The 17,804-nt window shown below is 45.9% G+C and overlaps 2 protein-coding genes across 2 annotated transcripts in view; one reads left to right on the top strand and one right to left on the bottom strand.

Moving 5' to 3' along the window:
• The window catches only part of IARS2 (isoleucyl-tRNA synthetase 2, mitochondrial), a 165,046-nt gene that overhangs the window by 9,035 nt on the left and 138,207 nt on the right, over positions 1-17,804 (top strand). Inside the window, 3 exon segments of the mRNA XM_029593171.1 lie at positions 8,916-9,075; positions 11,029-11,050; positions 11,052-11,175. Of these exon segments, the coding sequence (XP_029449031.1) occupies positions 8,916-9,075; positions 11,029-11,050; positions 11,052-11,175 (306 nt within the window).
• Positions 1-17,804, bottom strand: part of BPNT1 (3'(2'), 5'-bisphosphate nucleotidase 1) — a 118,972-nt gene that overhangs the window by 72,501 nt on the left and 28,667 nt on the right. The window contains exon 2 of the mRNA XM_029593174.1: positions 11,624-11,682. The gene's annotated coding sequence lies outside the window, so the exon portion shown is untranslated. The remainder of the gene's footprint in view (positions 1-11,623; positions 11,683-17,804) is intronic.

The raw sequence follows: 17,804 nt of genomic DNA, 5'->3' as shown, positions 1-17,804 counted from the left end.
CAAGAATCAGTCCTTGGAATAGTTCTTTTCAACATTTTCATAAACAACATTGTGGGGGGATTGTTGGGAAACACGAGGGATCTAGTGAAGTTTGAATAGCATAGAGTCTGGCAGCTAAGTTGACAGTAAAAGTCAGAAAGATGGTTGGCTGTATAGATGGGAGCTAAACTGGTGAGTACAAAAAGTGCACTGTGAAGTGTGGGAGTTTTGTTGATACTAGAGAAATTCTTTTTCAAAAAAATTAAATTAGACTGTAGGGTAGACTTTGCTTGGTGGCTGCTGACTGTTTGACCTTATTGCATGTTCGGCTTGAGTGTAAGTTTTGAAAGCATATTCTGTCTGCTTGTAGAAGCTGATTTTTTTTTAACCCTTTCCCATCCATTCTAGATTCAAATCTTCTTTTTATATAAATACTTCATAATTTGGGCATTGGAAAAAGTTTCAGATTGGCAGTCAATGAGTGACCTTGCACAAAAGTGCATAATTTTTGACAGTTTCAAAGAAACTGTTGGTCCATTATAGGTGATTTGCAAACAGAGTAGTCAAATTAAACTAAACTAATTTAGAAACCTAACTTCTATAATAGATTAAAAGCTAAAATATGCAGACAGTAGTCAAGCAGCAAAACTGGAGGGCTGTCTAGTCTTTTACAAGTGCCACATTTTTGCTGGTGAGAGGATGTGCGTGTGTGAGTGCATCTGGTGCACAGAGTGCCTGACTCTCAGAGAATGAGCTCGATCTCTGGAGGTCAGAGTGGTAGACCTGGAGGAGCATAGACGGACAGAGAGGTATATAGAGGAGCCCTTCAGGGACATAGTAGAGTGGTTCCAACTCCAGTCTAGTAGCCTCCTTGTTGATTTAGAGGGGAAAGGTCACCTGAAAGGAGAGCAGCACCTTGGAATTGTAGGAAGTGAACCTGTAGCTAGGACCTGCCTTCCAGGTGATGCATTGTCGTCTTGCACTGAGAATGTGTCTCCAGAGGTCTGTGCCCAGTAGGGATGGGTTAGGATGGCCGTTGTAAATGGGAATTCAATCATTAGGAAAGAGGATAATTGGGTGGCTGCTGGGTGTGAGGACTGCTTGGTAACTTGCCTGCTTGGTGCAAAAGTGGCAGATCTCGTATCGCTTAGGATCTTTGAGGGTGCTGGAGAGGAGCCAGCTGTCATGGTACATGTGGGTAGTGATGACAGAAAGGTGCAGAAGGGAGGTTCTGGAAGATAAGGTTAGGCTTTTAGGTAGGAAACTGAAATCCAGGACCTCCAGGGTTGCATTCACAGAAATGCTCCCCATTCCACATGCAGGTCTTCAGAGGCAGGCAGAGCTCCAGAGTCTCAATGCATGTGGGAGATGATGGTGCAGGAAAGAGGACTTTAGATTTGTTGAGAAGGGAGAGCCTATTCCGAAAGGATGGGCTCCACCTTAACCAGGATGGAACTCATCTGCTGTCACTAACATTTAAAAAGGAGATAGCGCTACTTTTAAAGTAGAACATGAGGGAAAGTAGTCAGTCACTTGGCAGCGCATAGTTCAGAAGGAGGCATCTTCAAATGATACTGATAAACAAGTAAATTAGAATGGTGGTTGTGAAAGCTGAAAAAGCCCAAATGTATTTAAATAAAATTACTCCAGACTGCTTATTTCGTCTGTTCCCTGTACGTATCCAGATCAGTCCAGACTCCTGGGTTTATTCATCCCTGCCAGCAGATGGAGACAGAGAAAAGCCTCGCTGACACTGCTTGATAAGCCCTGGTGCCACCTGCAGTAGATCAGTATTTCTCGGTCTCCAGCAGATGGTGGCTGGAGCATAAACCTGCAGTCTTATTTTATTTTTTTTTTTTTCTGCCTTTTTGTTTTTTTCGGGTGAGCCTTCCTTCCAGGGGTTTGGTTCCCCTAGGGAGCCATTCCCTGTTCGGTTGAGGTGGACCAGCTGAAGTCCAAGTTGTTCCGTAGGGTGTAAATCTGGTGGTCCAGATCCCTCCCCTCACGAGGCCGGTCTAGCGGCTTTCAGTTCCTTTTTCTTCTTCAGGGATTGCTCTCCTTGGTTTTGCTTGTGGCTGAACTGAGCTGGACATTTAGGAGAGGAACTTCCCTGCTATTTTTTTTTTAGTAAAGTTAAAAAAAAAAAAAAAAAAAGAAGAAAGTGAGGACAGCTGAGTGGTAAGGCTCTGGGACGCCGCCCCCCCCCCCCCCCCCCTGGGTTTGTCATGTCGGTTTTGTTGTTTTTTCGATTTTTTTTCTTTTGCCTTGGGGGGGGGGGGGGGGAATGGTTCGCAGCTCGGCTTGCCGCATGTGCGGTGTGGTCCCGGCGCATTTTAGTCGGGCCGGCCTGTGCTCTCTGTGCGTTTCGGGGGGGTGAGGGGCCATCCATCCTCCCGGGGATCACAAAACGAAATAGGTTTGAGAGGCGCACGGCTGCCGCAGTTGGGCCTGTTGTGGATGCAGCTGATGGCTATGGGTCTGCCGTCTCCCTTGTGATGGGAGCAGCAGCCATTTTGACGGCGGATTCGCGCGCCGCCATGTTTGGAGGGAGAGGGGGATCTCCCTCTGGCTTTCCCTGGTCCATCCGAGTCCCCTTGAAGAGCAGGGGGTCTCCAAGGGGGCTAATAGGCAGGTCCCCTTGCCTCGGGGACCTAGGGGAGAGCCTTCAGGTTTGTGCCCTTTTCCCCCTGATTTTATACTCCTACTTCTATACTCCTGCTTCATCAAGCCTATCTGGCTCAACAGGAAGGTCTGGGGGGCCCACAGTTGCCTCTGCCAGCTCGGGTTCCGTGCCTTCAGCCTCCGGGTGCTGCGTTGAGGTCTAATCAGTCGCGAGACTTGGGGGTCCTGAGTTTGCCCAGCCCAGGCGGGACAAACGGAGGACTTAAGGGTCCCAATCCTTCCAGTGGGGGCAGTGGCAGCATAGGCAGCGCTCGTCCACGATCAGGGGCCACCGGACTTGGATCAGGGGGGTGACAGAGGGACCCCTTCAGTTCTGGAGGGTGATGACCCCAAAATTCTCCACTTGTTCCGGAGGGAGGAGTTGGAGCCTCTGCTCCCTCAAGTTCTTGAGGAGCTGGGGTTCAAAGCTCCTCAGGAGGTTCCAGAGATGGATGGGGCGGATCCTGTCCTAGATAGCCTCAGGCCTCCTCTTTCTGCTTTCCCTTATCATAGGTCTGTATGGCAATTGGTAGAGCGTGAGTGGGATTCCCCAGACTCCGGGTTAAGGGTGGGTAGAGCGATGTCAATACTCTACCCCTTGCCAGAGCAAACCTTGGAGCTTTTTGCACTTCCGCAGGTTGATGCGGCAGTTTCCGCGGTCACTAAGAATACCACTATTCCGGTTGTGGGAGCCACGGCCCTTAAGGGATGTTCAGGATCGGAAGTTGGCGCTTCATCTCAACTGGATTTTTGAGGGGGCGGCCTTGGGGCTTCGGGCCGCCATTGCTCCAGCTTTATGCAAAAGGTATGTCTGCACTGGGTTCAGAGTTTTCAGGACGGGCAAATGCAACCAGGGGCCAACGCGTCTAACGCAGATCGCGTGGAGGCATCGGTCGCCTACGTAGCAGATGCTCTCTATGATTTGGTGCGTTCGTTATCGTGGATTATGAGTTCCGTGGTAGTGGCCAGATGTTTGCTGTGGCTCCGTCATTGGTCCACGGATGTGTCTTCCAAAGCCCAGTTGGTTCCTTGCCCTTCAAGGGTTGTTTGTTGTTTGGGGAGCAGTTGGAACAGCTGATGAAGCGGTTGAGTGAGACGAAGGTGCACAAGTTGTCGGAGGACAAACCTCTGAATCGGCAGGCTTTTCAGTCCAGGTCGCGTTTTCGGGACAGCAGAAGATCTGCCTTCTAGAGATCTCGTGGTTTCGCAGAACCCTTGTCAACCTCGAGGCTCGAATTGGGGTCAGTCTTTTCAGGGCAGCCGGAGGTCTTTCAGGGCTCCCACGGGTGGGGGAGCTACTGGGGTCAAGTCCTCCCAATGAAGCGAGACCATTTCACTCCGCCGTTCCCTATATAGGGCAGCCGTCTGACAGGATTTTACAGGGAGTGGACCAAGGTTATGCAGGATCAGTGGGTTCTCACTGTGATAAGAGACGGTTACGCGTTAGAGTTTGCACGTCCCATTCGCGACCTGTTCTTTGTCTCCCCCTGCAGATTTTCGGCAAAGCGTCGCGCAGTTCGGGAAATTTTGCGCAGGTTGCGCGAGTTGGGGGCGGTAATCCCAGTTCCTCCGCACGAGCGGGGCAGGGGTCGTTACTCCATCTACTTTGTGGTACTGAAGAAAGAGGGCACCTTTTGCCCCATTCTAGACCTCAAGATAGTCAATGCATCGTTAAAGATCCCACGGTTTCACATGGAGACTTTACATTCCGTGATTGCGGCGGTGCGCTCTCGAGAGTTTATGGCTTCCCTGGATCTGACTGAGGCGTATCTCCATGTCCCCGTTCATCATGATCATCACCGCTTCCTGAGGTTCACAGTGCTGGATCAGCATTTCCAGTTCCAGACTCTCCCTTTTGGGCTGGCCACGGTTCCTCACACGTTCACCAAGGTGATGGTGGTGGTGGCGGCGGTGACTCTTCGGCACCAGGAAGTGCTGGTGCACCCTTATCTCGACGATTGGCTGATTCGGGAGAAATCGTTAGACGGCTGCCGTTCATCGGTACAGAAAGTTATTTGTCTGCTAGAGGCTCTCGGCTGGGTGGTCAATCGGGCGAAGAGTCACTTGAATCCATCTCAGACACTCAACTATCTCAGGGCTCATTTCGACACGAGGCTCCAATGCACTATGGACGCGCCAATGCATCCGGCGTGGGTAGCAGGAGCCATGCTTCGGGCTCGAAGCATGTCCACAAGTCTTTGAAGCATCGAAGCACATCAGCTCTGACACACCATCACCACCTTCTGTCATCGACTCCATCGACGCAAAACCCTTCGAAGCCACCAAAAAAGCACATATCTGGCTACAAGAGGCAGAAAGAACAGTCACCTCTCGAGAGTGGACGAAGATATTTCATCTTCTCCCCCAGATACCTCTCCAGCATCCTTGGCGTCTCGAAGATTGAGCCCTTACGAGCCTTTATGCAAGAAGGCAAAGTCATCAGCATCCCCAAAAACTCCGGACTCAGTCACTGAGCAACCCACTCTGCCGCCACAGGCTCCACCACGGGGTGCGTCATTTTTACCTGACATACCACCTCAAGAAACATTAGCCTTGCAGGCGATGTCGCAAATTTCCTTGATTTTATCACAATTCTTGGCAACAGTAGTGACTCAAGGAGGATGCCTACCAGAAGAGGCTCCAGTATCTCCACAGGACAGCCCCATCCGGGGCCTGCACCACCTTCCCCTTCTCCTCCTCTTGGGGACCAGTCACCTCAGACATCATCACCAGGTTCCTCAATGGGATACCCTTCCGACCCCATCCCCCAAAGAACAGCCGGAACCAGTCTCTCTCTCCTCCAGAGGATCTGACTTATTCTGTTTATTATTTAATTTATTTATTAGCTTTTATATATTGACATTCATGGGTACATCATGCCAGTTTACAATATAACTGAAGGAGGAAAATACAAAAAACCAGGGTGGGGGGAGGGGAGCAGATAGGAAGAGAGAAGGGGCGAGAGAAGAGAGGGAAAAACAGGAAGAGGAGAAAAGGAACAGAACCTGATGGAAAACAGAGCATAATATGTAACCACGAAGAGGTGGGACAACGACTAAACATTGAAACCAAAAAACTTCCAGATCCAAGAGCGGATGTACTTGGCCTCCTAAAAATATTTGAGAGCCCGGCAGAACCTACTGTTCTTCCATCTCACGAGGTACTGGATTCAGTCATGAAAAGAGCCTGGGAGACACCCCTATCAGGCCCTTCCACTTCCAGGAAGTCCGAACTGAAATATAGAATGCGACAATTATCCTACTCCTCGCAAGTTCAATTACCTCTTCATTCGGGTTAAGATTCTGCTCATTTTGGACTTCTTGCAGGATGGATTGATTAAGGACTTGGCCCTTAATTCCTTGAAGGTACAGATGGCGGCTCTTGCCTGTTTCTGAGTTCATGTGAATGGTGGACCCTTGTCGGCCCATCCAGATGTGACCTGGTTCTTTAAGGGGGTGAGGTTGCTGGTGCCTTTGTGGAGTCTTAATCTGGTTCTGGATTTCTGGCGGGTCCCACCTGTCAACCTCTGTGTAGCCTCTCCTTGAGGTTACTTACCTTGAAGACAGTTTTTCTTATGGCAATTTGTTCTGCACGTAGAATTTATGAACTGCGGGCTCTTTCTTGCCGGGTATCATTCCTGCGAGTGACTCGAGGGGCAGTCCAGCTGTGAAATGTTCCATCATTTTTGCCAAAAGTGGTTTCGGATTTAAACTTCAATCAATCGATTTCCCTGCTGATGCTGGACAGGGAGAGAGATGTGGATGAATATCATCTGTTGGAGACCTTGGATGTCAAATGACATCTCTTGAGCTATTTGGAGGTTTCTAGACCTCTTAGGAAGACTGACTAGCTGTTTGTACTTCATGGTGGGGGTAAATGGGGTGAGCCGACATCACAGGCTATGATAGCTGTGTATGTGGATGCTGAGCATCTGATACCTGAACATGTTAGGGCTCAGGCAGTGTTATGGGCGGAGCTTCGATTGTTGTCTCCTGTTTAAATTTGCCGAGCAGCGATGTGGTCCTCCTTACACACTTTTTCTCGGAATTACCATCTGGATGTGACAGGCTCTGGAGACTGCAGCCTTCGCGCATGTGGTGTTGGTCAGACCGTGAGCAGCCTCTGCCCTCTTCGAGAGTGGCTTGGGTACACTCCACTGGTTGTGAATTAACCTGTCTGAATGCTGAGAAATGAGAAATTACTATTTACCTGATAATTTTCTTTTCTTTAGTGAAGACTGGTTAATCCACTTTCCCATCCTTGGCTGCCATTTTATGTTTCTATTGTCCTCCTGAATGGCTGCGTTTCCGGGAATTACTGGTAAGTGTCAGTTTCAGTCCCTAGATTGTTAGTTTGTCTACAATTGACTTTCACAGATAATACTGGCGGGCTGATACCAGAGCAGGGTTGTTATATATATCATGGCGTAAGCTTTGCTCCTTCTCCATCTGCTGGTAGAGGTGTATAAACCCACTGGTCGTGGATTAACCTGTCTCTACTAGAGAAAAGGAAATTATCAAGTAAGTAGTAATTTCTCATTGTGTATAGCACTTGATAAAGAAACATGCTATATACTCTTGGGAGGAGAAAGTAACTGGAAAATTGAGTTATTTTATGCAGAATTCCATGGAGTGTATCAGGCTAAGCATATTGAGAGACTTCCATTCTTTTTCTGTAGTCGCTGTTTAATTGAAGTTTAACTAGATGAACATTTTTCCTGGTAGAGGTATGGCTGAATAGATTTGCAGTGAAAACTGGAATGGTTTAGATTGGTGTTTTTCAAGCTGGTCCTGGAGTACCCCCTATCTACTTTGGTTTTCAGGATATCCACCATGAATATACATGAAAGAGATTTGCATGAACTGCTTCCATTGTATGCAAATCTATCTCATGCATATTCTTTGTGGATCTCCTGAAAACCTGACTGGCTAGGTGTTCCCTGAAGACTGAGTGGAGAAGCACTGGCTTAGACTACAACATGATTTGGGTGGGGGGGGGGAAGGGGTCATAAAATATTTGTTGTTGCTCAGAGCCCATTGGTTAGCTCCCTGTAAGAGGAGCTAGAGGGCAGACAAGGGTGCAGCACCCAGAAGAAAGCCACAGTATCATGTGATATTTTAATTTAATTCGAGCGCTAGTCACCTTGCCAAAGATTATCAACCTGTTCAAGGCAGAGTACCCTGTAACATAATGAAATACAGTGAACCCATGTATAATAAAACTTAGAGGTGAAAATCAGTGACATAATACAACATAACATATAAATATGCATGGTCTGAACATATTGTAAAGTTACAGCACATTACACGAAGCACATTACACAGACATAGCAAGAGAGACTCTGTCAGTTGCCTTGGTGCTTCTGAGTTGAAGAAGCAAGCACGGCAAAGATTTATAACCATAGAAATCGGGACCCTGCATAATAAAAACAAGGGAAGAAATCACAAGAAAAGAGCCCAGTTGCACTGTGTGGGAGCCCCACCAAAATGCGAAGAATATCAAATAGTGGCAAAAAAAATGAATTAACATTATTATTATTTTTTTTACTATTCCTGTATATTTTAGCACTGTATACTCATTGGTAGTGTGGATAAATTGACTTGGCTTTCTATTTGCTAGCTGCAGGAGCTCTTCATGGAGCATGAAAACTTTATTCTAAGGTTCAGCTGAGACTTCCAGGGGGTTATTACTTTGGCAATGGGAGAAAAACTGTTTTTATTTCAAAAGATGGTTTCTTATCTAGGCTATCTAAGTGGGAGGCTCAGTGGGGATGGGACACCTGTCTCTGGCAGTATTCTGTGTTCTGAGCTATACTGTGGGCGTTCAGGTGCAGGTTTCATCCAAACAGATGACAAGGATTGGTGTAATGCCTATAGACATCAATCACATAGCTATTAACTACGCACAGTTATTGACTTCTGACTGGTTGAAACTCTCATTCTGTTTATGGTAATGGCCATTCTTACCTACCATCCTCTGGCTGGGCCACAGCCTCTCGTGAGTATTTATTTTGGAAATGACCTTTCCCTTGTGTCCATCCTGCAATATAACCTCTCTAGTTCTAACTTGTGTGTTCTTTTTTTTTTTATACATTTTGATTTCTCTCTTCATTCAAACTTGTGCTTGATATTACTTATCAGAGCTTCCAGATGTGCTGCCTGCATGCAGATGTTTTTTTTGCAATCCTAAGATAATTGCTGAGTAAAAGGATGTTGCATTATGTGCTTCAGAAGGTGACGTTTGTGGTCTTCTGACCTTATGCTCTCTATTTGCAGATTTTGAAAGACATTGCTAATCGATTTCAGATGATGCGAGGGTACAAGGTGCACTATGTACCAGGATGGGATTGCCACGGTTTGCCTATAGAGCTGAAAGCATTGGCTGACCTTGGGGAAGATGTGCGGAATTTGTCAGCAATGGAAATTAGACAAAAAGGTAACTGATTTTTATTAAAAAGCAACAGTCTATGTGGACTGTATTTTTGTCCCAGCAAGCAGAGACTTCTGAAGGATGCAGTGCTTCCAAGTAATGCTGTACACGTTATGCTAATTAAAAATGGACTTTGGAAAAAATGCTCCTATTTAGAATGGTTGTAACTGCTCCTTCACTTCCCTCCCTTTCTCTGCTGGTGCCAGAGGAGAATGTATGCAGTGAGATACTACAGTGTCAGCAAAGAGAGGAAAAATGGGCATGTCCTAAGTGTTGTGATTCTTCTTAAAGCAATAGTTCTATCTTTTTGACAAGGTTTGGAGCTCAGCGGGCCCCAGAGCTGCTAGAGGCACCAGCTTCCTTTCAGTGTAGGTAGCCACAGCAATCTGAAACCAAACTTTACCAAAAAGTGATCTCCAGAAGAAGTTAGCCTTGCTATAATAAATTTATATTGTAGGAACAATATGTCAACTGTTATAGAGTGGAGGAGTAGCCTAGTGGTTAGAGCCGCAGGCTGAGAACCAGAGTTCAGCTCCCACTGCTGCCCCTTGTGACCTTGGGCGCACTGTGATTTTTTTTGCATCGCGGTTAATAGCCAATAACTTCATCTACATGGCATTTACATGTGATGAGTGCTATTGCCTACTGTTCCCCTTTTTGCATCGGGTGTTAGCCTAGCGCGTCCAATCACAAGCTAGCCTGAGCGTACAATACTGCATTGGTCCCTTAGATTGTCAGCCCTCAAGGGATAGGGAATCACAGTACCTACAATACCTGAATGTAATATACCTTGAAGTGTCACATAAAGTGGAATATAAATAAAAATAAAACAAAATTAAAATAGCGTAAGAGATGTCACCTCTTGTCGGAATGTGCAGGAAGCTCCCGCTTCTCTTAATGGTCCTTGCACATGATTTATGCCAGAAGAGGTTTTTCTTTCCTGCATTTCTTCAGTTAGTGCGTGCAAGCTATCTCCGTGCACGTGTATAAAAGAGCATGGAACCTTTTACAGATGATGTTACCCATTTATTTTCTTCTGGTTATTTGGGATTTGGATACTGCTGCTTTGGAGTTTGATAGTTGACTTTTCACTTTCTTCTTAGCTTCGGTACGTTGAAATCTGAGAAGATAGCAGGGTAGTGGCCTAAACCTATAGACCTAGATGAGTCCAGCTACTAAAGGTTTCTTGGGCACTGTGAAGAGCTGGAATGATTGCCAGTTGTTGGAATGTTTGTATTGGCAAGTCAGAGAGTCCCTGACAGGACAACCACCTGCTAAATCCTTTCTTTAGTTCTTTCTCCCACTGAAGGTAGCATTTACTTTGTTTATGATCCGGCTTTCCTAAATTCTGATACCTTTGTTCAGCTGGATCCCAGAACGCTGAGGAGAAGACTTGACCAAAGTCTCACATGGTGTCCTTGAGAAACCAGAGTCTTGAACTCAAGAACTAAGATGTCCCCTTAAATCAAGGGCAGGCAACACTCATCTTTGAGAATTCCTAATGGGTCAGGTTTTCAGGATGTGCCTAATGAATTGTGCATTGCCAGATTTGCATGCACATTGCCTTAGTTGCATACAAATTCATTAGGGACATCCTGAAAACTCAACTGGTCAGGGAGCCTTCAGGACCACCCATCCCTGTTCTAAATCTTCATTTGCCATCTAAGCAAAAGGCCTCATTTCCGTAGAAGCCCATTTTTGAAGTCATTTTATGGCTACTAAGACCTCCAGAGAAACTTTCAAATTAAGTTACTGAATATCACAAATACATTCTTTTTTTTTCAGTTTCTCATCTCTCATGTCCCAATGATAACTTCAGCAAGGTGAAAAAGTAATGATTCACATGAACACGGAATAAGATAGATCTTGGCAGAGGGGAGAACCAAATAGATAGTAAAAATGTAATTAATACATTTAATCTTTGAAGTTGTACATAGTAATACATTCCTTGCTTTTCAGCTAAAAAGTTTGCAGAAAAGCAATGAGAAGCAGAAATCTGCGTTTGTTCGTTGGGGTGTAATGGCAGACTGGAATAATTGCTATTACACATTTGACAAGAAATATGAAGCAAAACAGCTGAAAGTTTTCCATCAAATGTATGACAAGGTACTGGACTAGCACGTATGTTCACCGCTTTCTTGTTTACATTCTTTTGTTGGTTTTGCTTTGACCCAGCAGTTGTCTCTTGCTCGTCTTGGGTTTCCGGATTTAGTCAGAATGGAATCGGCTTCTCCTGGAGCTGTGGCCCCATGAGCCTCCGTTTCCAACTGCCCTTCTCTCCCACTTACCCATCGCAGTGACAGCCCTTGCCCAAAAGCCACAGACTCTGCTCCCTTTCACATGCACTTTGCCACGTATGCCCTGTCTGGCCATTGTGGAATGGCTAGGACGCTGCCTGTGCAGCATCCCTCGCCCCTGGCTGACCTGAAGAACAGAAGCCTGGCTGGAAAATCAGACGTAAAGAGCACAGTACACACACTGAGCCACTGGTCCACCTGATACCTTGTTTATTTGAAATGTCAGTATTATTCAAGGTAGAAAAATTGGTTCTTACCTGCCAATTTTCATTCCTGCAATACCACAGATCAGTCCAGTCTCCTGGGTTTTGCCTCCCTGCCAGCAGATGGAGAAAGAAAAGAAAAGCTTTAATGACACTGCTATTTAACCTAGTGTGCCATCTGCAGACTCTCAGTATGACCTGTACCCAAGCCAAGATAACTATAACAAAACAAAAGACCCTCACCTAGCAGAAGGGAGGCGGAGCCTCTATAGGAAACTCGTTCCAACAACATTAAACAGAAGATCATGTAGCCAAACAAACTGCCATGAAAAGCGGGCTTTACTGAATGGGTTGGTTTCTGGACTGATTTATGGTATTCCAAAAATGAAAATTAGCAGGAAAGAACCAATTTTCCTTTCCTGTTCATACCTCAGATCAATCCAGACTCCTGGGATGTACCCAAGCTCCCTATATTGGGTAGGAATGTGATAACTCTGCTAGTAATAATCTTTCTCCAGATCTCAGACACCCAACTGGTAATGCCTGGAGAAAGTGTGTAATGACTTCCAAGTAGCCGCCTGACATATTTATTGTGAAGACACCAGCTTACACTCAGCCCATGAAGTTGCTTGTGCCCGAGTTGAATGATCCCTTAGACCTTACGAAACTGGACGGACTTTACAAAATATATGCCAAGCTAATCACGTCCTTCAGCCATCTTGCAATAGTAGCCTTGGATGTCCTGCACCCCTTTCTTGACCTATTCCAAAGCACAAAAATATGATCTGATCTCCAGAAACTATTAGTCACCTAGCGATACCATAACAACTCCGCATATCCAACACACAAAGTTCCTTCGTGTGCAGCACAAACAAATTCAAATTCAGTAAGGCAGGAAGTTCCACTGTTTTAGATGAAAGTCCAAAACAACATTCGGAAGAAATGAGGGCACTATTCACAAGGAGACCCCATTCTCCATAAACTGAAGAAAAGGATCTCTGCAAGACAACACCTGAAGCTCTGAAATTCTTCTGGCCAAACATATCGCCACCAAAAAAACACCTTCAGAGTTAAATCCTTTAGAACTGTCCTCCGCAGTGACTTGAATGGAGCCTCACACAACACCCTTGGCACCAAATTAAGATTCCATAAGGGACACACCTTCTGCATTGGAGGCCGCAAGTGTTTTGCCCATCAAAGAAAACGAATCACAGCCAGATGCGAGGCCAGGGACACTTCCTGCACTTTACCTCGAAGACAGCCTAAAGCTGCCACCTTTACCCAAAGGAAATTATAGGCTAGACCCCTCACTAGACCTTTTTGAAAAAAGGTTAAGGTATGGGAAATTGAATCCTGAGTAGGCTGCACGCCCTGTTCAGCACTCCAAGCATCAAAAGTCCTCCACATCCTAACATAAGCCAAGGATGAACGGCTGTCCGGCCTGCAGAAGGTGGCAATGACATTTTCGGAATACCCCCTTCTATCTCAATCAGTTCCTCTCAAAAACAATCCACCTAATCCACAAATATGGGACCCTGGTGCAACTGTCTCACAGGTTGCCTGAACCTTAATGTATCCTCCACCACCAAGCTTATTAGGTTCGCGGGCCATGGCTGACATGGCCATTCCAGAACCACAAGAATCACTTCGTCCAGGTGTCTCTGTACCGTATCACCCTGCCCAGCAACAGCCACAGAGGAAAGATGTAAAGGAGAATCCCCGGTGGCCACAGTGACACCAGATCGTCAATTCCTTCTGTTCCATGTTCTCGCCTGCGACTATAAAAGTGCACTGCCTTGGCATTTCGTCGTGCCACAATCAAGTACATGCGAAGCATTCCCTACCTGGCCCGAACAAGAAACATTGCTTCCTCCGACAGCTCATTGCTTCCTCCGACAGCTCATTTTTTTGAAGGGGTTAATAAACATGTGGATAAAGGTGAACCGGTAGATGTAGTGTATTTGGATTTTCAGAAGGCGTTTGACAAAGTCCCTCATGAGAGGCTTCTACGAAAACTAAAAAGTCATGGGATAGGAGGCGATGTCTTTTCGTGGATTACAAACTGGTTAAAAGACAGGAAACAGAGAGTAGGATTAAATGGTCACTTTTCTCAGTGGAAAAGGATAAACAGTGGTGCCTAATGGATCTGTACTTGGACCGGTGCTTTTCAATATATATATATAAATGATCTGGAAAGGAATACGACGAGTGAGATAATCAAATTGCAGATGATTCAAATTATTCAGAGTAGTTAAATCACAAGCGGACTGTTATACATTACAAGAGGACCTTGCAAGACTGGAAGATTGGGCATCCAAATGGTAGATGAAATTTAATGTGGACAAGTGCAAGGTGTTGCATATAGGGAAAAATAACCCTTGCTGTAGTTACACGATGTTAGGTTCCATATTAGGAGCTACCACCCAGGAAAAATATCTAGGCATCATAGTGGATAATACTTTAAAATCGTCGGCTCTGTGCTGCAGCAGTCAAAAAAGCAAACAGAATGTTAGGAATTATTAGGAAGGAATTGGTTAATAAAACAAAACATGTCATAATGCCTCTATATCGCTCCATGGTGAGACCGTACCTTGAATACTGTGTAAAATTCTGGTCGCCGCTTCTCAAAAAAGATATAGTTGCGATGGAGAAGGTACAGAGAAGGGCAACCAAAATGATAAAGGGTATGGAACAGCTCCCCTATGAGGAAAGGCTGAAGAGGTTAGGGCTATTCAGCTTGGAGAAGAGACGGCTGAGGGGGGATATGATAGAGTTCTTAAGATCATGAGAGGTCTTGAACGAGTAGATGTGACTCTGTTATTTACACTTTCGAATAATAGAAGGACTAGGGGGCATTCCATGAAGTTAGCAAGTAGCACATTTAAGACTAATTGGAGAAAATTCTTTTTCACTCAACGCACAATAAAGCTCTGGAATTTGTTGCCAGAAGATGTGGTTAATGCAATTAGTGTAGCTGAGTTCAAAAAAGGTTTGGATAAGTTCTTGGAGGAGAAGTCCATTAACTGCTATTAATCAAGTTGACTTAGGGAATAGCCACTGCTATTAATTGCATCAGTAGCATGGGATCTTCTTAGTGTTTGGGTAATTGCCAGGTTCTTGTGACCTGGTTTGGCCTCTGTTGGAAACAGGATGCTGGGCTTGATGGACCCTTGGTCTGACCCAGCATGGCATGTTCTTATGTTTATTCTCCAGGTTCCAACTTTAGCATGCTGAGAAAATTTGCCAGCACATTGCCCACTCCGGCTATGTGAGACACTGCCAGGGTGTTGCTCCATCCAGTGAATCAACAAGTGAGCCTCCTGAAAAACCTTCCGACTTTTGGTCTCTCCCTTCGGTTGAAATAAGCCACCATCATTGCCTTGTCCAATAGAACTCGCACTGCCCAACCTTGTAACATGTCAGAAAGCTCTCATCTTTAACCGACTGATAGACTATGATGCCTCCTCCTTTGACCATAGACCCTACGAGTCTGATCCTGACACACTGCTCACCAATTGGAGAGTCCCTACCACTCAGTCCAGGATTTCCAAGTCCATCCCCCATTTCAGAGTCACCTAACCAAGAACCCCTGAGAGGGAGAGGAATTTGCAGCTCCTTTGATAACGTGATCCAACATGAAGGAAGTGCTCTTTGAAGGGGCCACATATTCACAAACGCCCAGGAAACTTTATCTGGTGTAGATGCCAAAGACCCCCAGACCTGAAAATAATCCCAAACTCTGGGCACCTTGAGTCACAACAGGTGGTGAACCTTACTTTGCAGCTTAAGCATCCTGTTCTCCATGAGAAATACCTTGCCATTCTGGGTGTCAAATCAAGCCCCTAGGTACTCCAAGGATTGGAATGGCTCTTTGCTGGCATCAGCTCCCAGCCCAGAGCCTTTAACTTCTCTAGGACCCGCTGCACTGCCAAATGACAGAGGTCTGTCGACTTTGTCTAAATAAGCCAGTCATCCAAATATGGTTATACCAGCACTCCTCCTTCTGAAGGGCAACTGCCACCACCACCATCACTTTGATGAACGAATGTGGCGCTGTTCGCCAAACTGAAGCACAAAAGTGGAAATGGTCTCCCAGATTCATAAACTGCAGGAACTTCTGGTGCTCCTGCATGATTTGGATATGTAGGTATGGCTCGGTGAGATCTAGTGCCACCAGGAACTCTCCCTTGCGAGCTGCCACTATGACCAAACATAGCATCTCTATAAGAAACCTTGGTACCTTGAGGGTCATATTGACCTTCTTTAAATCCAAAATCGGTCTGAACGTCCCTTCCTTTTTCTGGATCATGAAATAAATGGAATATCGACCTTCTCCCCGTTCTTTTTGGGGTACCAACACTATCGCTCTAAGCTGTCACAAATGGTCCACTGTGTCACGAAACGCTACCTGTTTGGTGCGATGAAGGCTTCCCTCACTGGACATGTATATTCTAATGCATAGCTGTCATTTTATCACTCCCAAGACCCACTGGTCCACTCCTTGTAAAAGTGGGCCATCAGTCCTCAAGAGAAGAGTGGACCGGCCTCGTTTCATTTTGAAGACTTAGTTCCTTTGTTCCTTGACCAGGGGTATCTCAGCTTTTACCCACCTCGAAAGGTCTGAGTCCTGCCCAAGCTTTGCCTCAGTACTGCTGAAGGGCCTCTGATCTGCCAATATAATCTATATTCTCTAAAATGCGAATGAGTGGGAGGATTTCTTTCCCCTCTTTGGCTTGTCCTCTGGCAATATATGTCCCTTGGACTCTCCCAGATGCTTCACCAGCTGCATTAAATCTTGCCCAAACATGCCTTTTGATTGGGAGGTCCCTATCTGAGACTTTGACAAACATCTGCAGACCAGTTTGTTAACCAGAGCAGCTGCCTGGCTGAAACTGCTGACGACATAACACCGGAGAACGTCCTAATCAAGTCATACACATCCACCATATAGGCCACTGCTGCCTCCAAGCACTCTGCCTGCATCGTGGAGGATGATAACGTCTCCTTCGCCTGCAATTGTTGAGCCCAGCCAAAACAAGTTCTCTGCATAAAATTGCTGTATACTGCAGCCCGGATATCCAAAGCAGAAACCTAAAAAAAAAATCCTCTTAAGGTGAACATCCAGCTTCTAGTCCTCCGCAGTGGACCCTGTCACCAGAATGGTGGTTTACTTGGTCGCTGCAGAGACTGAAGAGACCTTCGGAAAAATCAAATGCTCGAGTGATTCCTCCAGTAACGGGTACAACTTCACCATAGTCTCAGGGGTGACCCACTCCCTGACGACCAGCTGCTTTATCAACTTGTGGACTTTAAAAGCCTTAGCCGGATCTCTCAAGCCGACCATGATGGGGTACACCCCTTTTCTGATCTGACTCCGCCTGAGGAAGTTTGCTGCCTAGCTGTTGAAGCACATGTGGAATCAATGGCCAAAACTCTTCTCTGCAAAACTGCCAGACCACCTTAGGGTCATCCCCCTTCGGTCACCACAGAGCCGGCCAAAGTCGAGAAACTCTCTCCAAGATGCTTTGTAAAACAATCGGGTCTTTTTTTTGTAATTGAGGGACTGCAGGTGGTGCACTAGGTTAAGTAGCAGTCAGTCAATAAAGCTTTTCTTCTCTGTCTCCATCTGCTGGCAGGGAGACAAAACCCAGGAGTCTGGACTGATCTGGGGTATGAATAGGAACAGTAGAAAAATACTTAAAGTGATCACTTTGGATCTGCTCTATGGCTAACAGTACTTGCATAAGATTTTTTTCTGTTTTTGTATCATAGAACGTGAACACCTTTTGGTGAAATGGTGAGGTTAAGCAAGGAAAGAATTTTAAGCATTTTGTAGATCCATCGGCAGAAATGGAGAGAGCAGCATGGCTTCCCTAGATTTAAGGGGACTGGCTGGGGCAGATTTACCAGTAGAGAGAGCTGGCAAGTGCCTCTGAGCAGCTGTCTTGCCTGTGTGAGTCATTTGGCTTGGATCCTCACCTGCAGCACCATCTTATCTGACCAATTGACTGGGTGGTCACTATGACTGTTCTTCCTTGTTGGACGTCACATCACACATGAAAATTGTGGGAGGGGAGCTGTCAGCACACCCAAGGGCAGCCGGGATTATAAATCCGCCGCTGGGGATTAGCCAAGAAAAGCAAAGCACTCAAATTCAAAATGATTTTTAAAAAAACTCTTAGGAAATAAATCAATTTCTAGGTCCAGCAAAGGCTTGTAATAACTACGTTACATT

Source organism: Rhinatrema bivittatum, chromosome 3 (genome assembly GCF_901001135.1).
Source record: "Rhinatrema bivittatum chromosome 3, aRhiBiv1.1, whole genome shotgun sequence".
Taxonomy (NCBI): domain Eukaryota; kingdom Metazoa; phylum Chordata; class Amphibia; order Gymnophiona; family Rhinatrematidae; genus Rhinatrema; species Rhinatrema bivittatum.
The sequence above is the reverse complement of the archived record's forward strand: the minus strand, read 5'-3'. Positions and strand labels throughout refer to the sequence as shown.